Source organism: Procambarus clarkii, chromosome 68 (assembly GCF_040958095.1).
Source record: "Procambarus clarkii isolate CNS0578487 chromosome 68, FALCON_Pclarkii_2.0, whole genome shotgun sequence".
Taxonomy (NCBI): domain Eukaryota; kingdom Metazoa; phylum Arthropoda; class Malacostraca; order Decapoda; family Cambaridae; genus Procambarus; species Procambarus clarkii.
Window position 1 is genome coordinate 12,016,623 of NC_091217.1, and position 2,934 is coordinate 12,019,556.

General features: G+C 62.3%; 1 protein-coding gene across 1 annotated transcript; it reads left to right on the forward strand.

Moving 5' to 3' along the window:
• Positions 1 to 2,562, forward strand: LOC123774693 (spidroin-2-like). The gene has a single exon (XM_045769203.2). The coding sequence runs from the start codon at positions 1 to 3 to the stop codon at positions 2,560 to 2,562; it is 2,562 nt and encodes an 853-aa protein (XP_045625159.2).
• The last annotated feature ends 372 nt before the right edge of the window (positions 2,563 to 2,934 follow it).

A 2,934-nucleotide genomic window follows, 5' to 3' on the forward strand; every position in this document is an offset into this window, starting at 1 on the left:
ATGAATTTTAATGCGGCTCAGAAGGAGGAGGGACGTGGTGACCTCCGAGGAGAGGGCCTCAAGCTACCGTCTTATCTTCCAGGGAGCAAGCTGGCAGCTACGGTCCAGGGGGCAAGTTGGCGGCTACGGTCCAGGGAGCAAGTTGGCGGCTACGGTCCAGGGGGCAAGCTGGCGGCTACGGTCCAGGGAGCAAGCTGGCGGCTACGGTCCAGGGAGCAAGTTGGCGGCTACGGTCCAGGGAGCAAGTTGGCGGTTACGGTCCAGGGAGCAAGTTGGCGGCTACGGTCCAGGGAGCAAGTTGGCGGCTACGGTCCAGGGAGCAAGTTGGCGGCTACGGTCCAGGGGGCAAGTTGGCGGCTACGGTCCAGGGAGCAAGTTGGCGGCTACGGTCCAGGGAGCAAGTTGGCGGCTACGGTCCAGGGAGCAAGTTGGCGGCTACGGTCCAGGGGGCAAGTTGGCGGCTACGGTCCAGGGAGCAAGTTGGCGGCTACGGTCCAGGGGGCAAGCTGGCGGCTACGGTCCAGGGAGCAAGCTGGCGGCTACGGTCCAGGGAGCAAGTTGGCGGCTACGGTCCAGGGAGCAAGTTGGCGGTTACGGTCCAGGGAGCAAGTTGGCGGCTACGGTCCAGGGAGCAAGTTGGCGGCTACGGTCCAGGGAGCAAGTTGGCGGCTACGGTCCAGGGGGCAAGTTGGCGGCTACGGTCCAGGGAGCAAGTTGGCGGCTACGGTCCAGGGGGCAAGTTGGCGGCTACGGTCCAGGGAGCAAGTTGGCGGCTACGGTCCAGGGGGCAAGCTGGCGGCTACGGTCCAGGGAGCAAGCTGGCGGCTACGGTCCAGGGGGCAAGTTGGCGGCTACGGTCCAGGGAGCAAGTTGGCGGCTACGGTCCAGGGGGCAAGCTGGCGGCTACGGTCCAGGGAGCAAGTTGGCGGCTACGGTCCAGGGAGCAAGTTGGCGGCTACGGTCCAGGGAGCAAGTTGGCGGCTACGGTCCAGGGAGCAAGCTGGCGGCTACGGTCCAGGGGGCAAGCTGGCGGCTACGGTCCAGGGAGCAAGCTGGCGGCTACGGTCCAGGGAGCAAGCTGGCGGCTACGGTCCAGGGGGCAAGCTGGCGGCTACGGTCCAGGGAGCAAGCTGGCGGCTACGGTCCAGGGAGCAAGCTGGCGGCTACGGTCCAGGGAGCAAGCTGGCGGCTACGGTCCAGGGGGCAAGCTGGCGGCTACGGTCCAGGGAGCAAGCTGGCGGCTACGGTCCAGGGAGCAAGCTGGCGGCTACGGTCCAGGGGGCAAGCTGGCGGCTACGGTCCAGGGAGCAAGCTGGCGGCTACGGTCCAGGGAGCAAGCTGGCGGCTACGGTCCAGGGAGCAAGTTGGCGGCTACGGTCCAGGGAGCAAGTTGGCGGCTACGGTCCAGGGAGCAAGTTGGCGGCTACGGTCCAGGGGGCAAGTTGGCGGCTACGGTCCAGGGGGCAAGTTGGCGGCTACGGTCCAGGGAGCAAGTTGGCGGCTACGGTTCAGGGAGCAAGTTGGCGGCTACGGTCCAGAGAGCAAGTTGGCGGCTACGGTCCAAGGGGGCAAGTTGGCGGCTACGGTCCAGGGAGCAAGTTGGCGGCTACGGTCCAGGGAGCAAGTTGGCGGCTACGGTCCAGGGGGCAAGCTGCCGTCTACGGTCCAGGGAGCAAGTTGGCGGCTACGGTCCAGGGGGCAAGTTGGCGGCTACGGTCCAGGGAGCAAGTTGGCGGCTACGGTCCAGGGAGCAAGTTGGCGGCTACGGTCCAGGGAGCAAGTTGGCGGCTACGGTCCAGGGAGCAAGTTGGCGGCTACGGTCCAGGGAGCAAGTTGGCGGCTACGGTCCAGGGAGCAAGTTGGCGGCTACGGTCCAGGGGGCAAGTTGGCGGCTACGGTCCAGGGAGCAAGTTGGCGGCTACGGTCCAGGGGGCAAGTTGGCGGCTACGGTCCAGGGAGCAAGTTGGCGGCTACGGTCCAGGGAGCAAGTTGGCGGCTACGGTCCAGGGGGCAAGTTGGCGGCTACGGTCCAGGGAGCAAGTTGGCGGCTACGGTTCAGGGAGCAAGTTGGCGGCTACGGTCCAGAGAGCAAGTTGGCGGCTACGGTCCAAGGGGGCAAGTTGGCGGCTACGGTCCAGGGAGCAAGTTGGCGGCTACGGTCCAGGGAGCAAGTTGGCGGCTACGGTCCAGGGGGCAAGTTGGCGGCTACGGTCCAGGGAGCAAGTTGGCGGCTACGGTCCAGGGAGGAAGCTGGCGGCTACGGTCCAGGGAGCAAGCTGGCGGCTACGGTCCAGGGAGCAAGCTGGCGGCTACGGTCCAGGGAGCAAGCTGGCGGCTACGGTCCAGGGGGCAAGTTGGCGGCTACGGTCCAGGGAGCAAGCTGCCGTCTACGGTCCAGGGAGCAAGCTGGCGGCTACGGTCCAGGGAGCAAGTTGGCGGCTACGGTCCAGGGAGCAAGCTGGCGGCTACGGTCCAGGGAGCAAGCTACCGTCTACGGTCCAGGGGGCGGCGGTGCTGGCCAGTTTATCACGGGGAAAATATATACTTCTTAAGACGCCGTGAATCAAACTCTTGTCAATATTTCCAAGGAGGTCAAAGATATATCTTCCTGAAGATATTATTTACTTGCCGTTTCCTAATAAGTAAATCAATTATTTTGCTATTAAATTTTTGTAGACGATTATATCAATGGAAATTATTTTTTCCCCACATAAATTTGTCAGTCATTGATATGTGCTCAGGAGGACATAATTAAAGAGTCCTAAAGAAAATTCTGCTTTAATTTGAAATAAATAATGGTAGTATTTTTGGGCAAATAAAATAATCATAAAATAAGAGATTGACGAAGACTGAGCAAGTCAGAGCACCACCACAGCCCTACACACCACAGTAACACCACCACACAGCCCTACACACCACAGTAACACCACCACA

Coding starts and splice junctions, on each gene's coding strand:
- LOC123774693 (XM_045769203.2), top strand. CDS start 1: ATGAATTTTAATGCGGCTCAGAAGGAGGAGGGACGTGGTGACCTCCGA.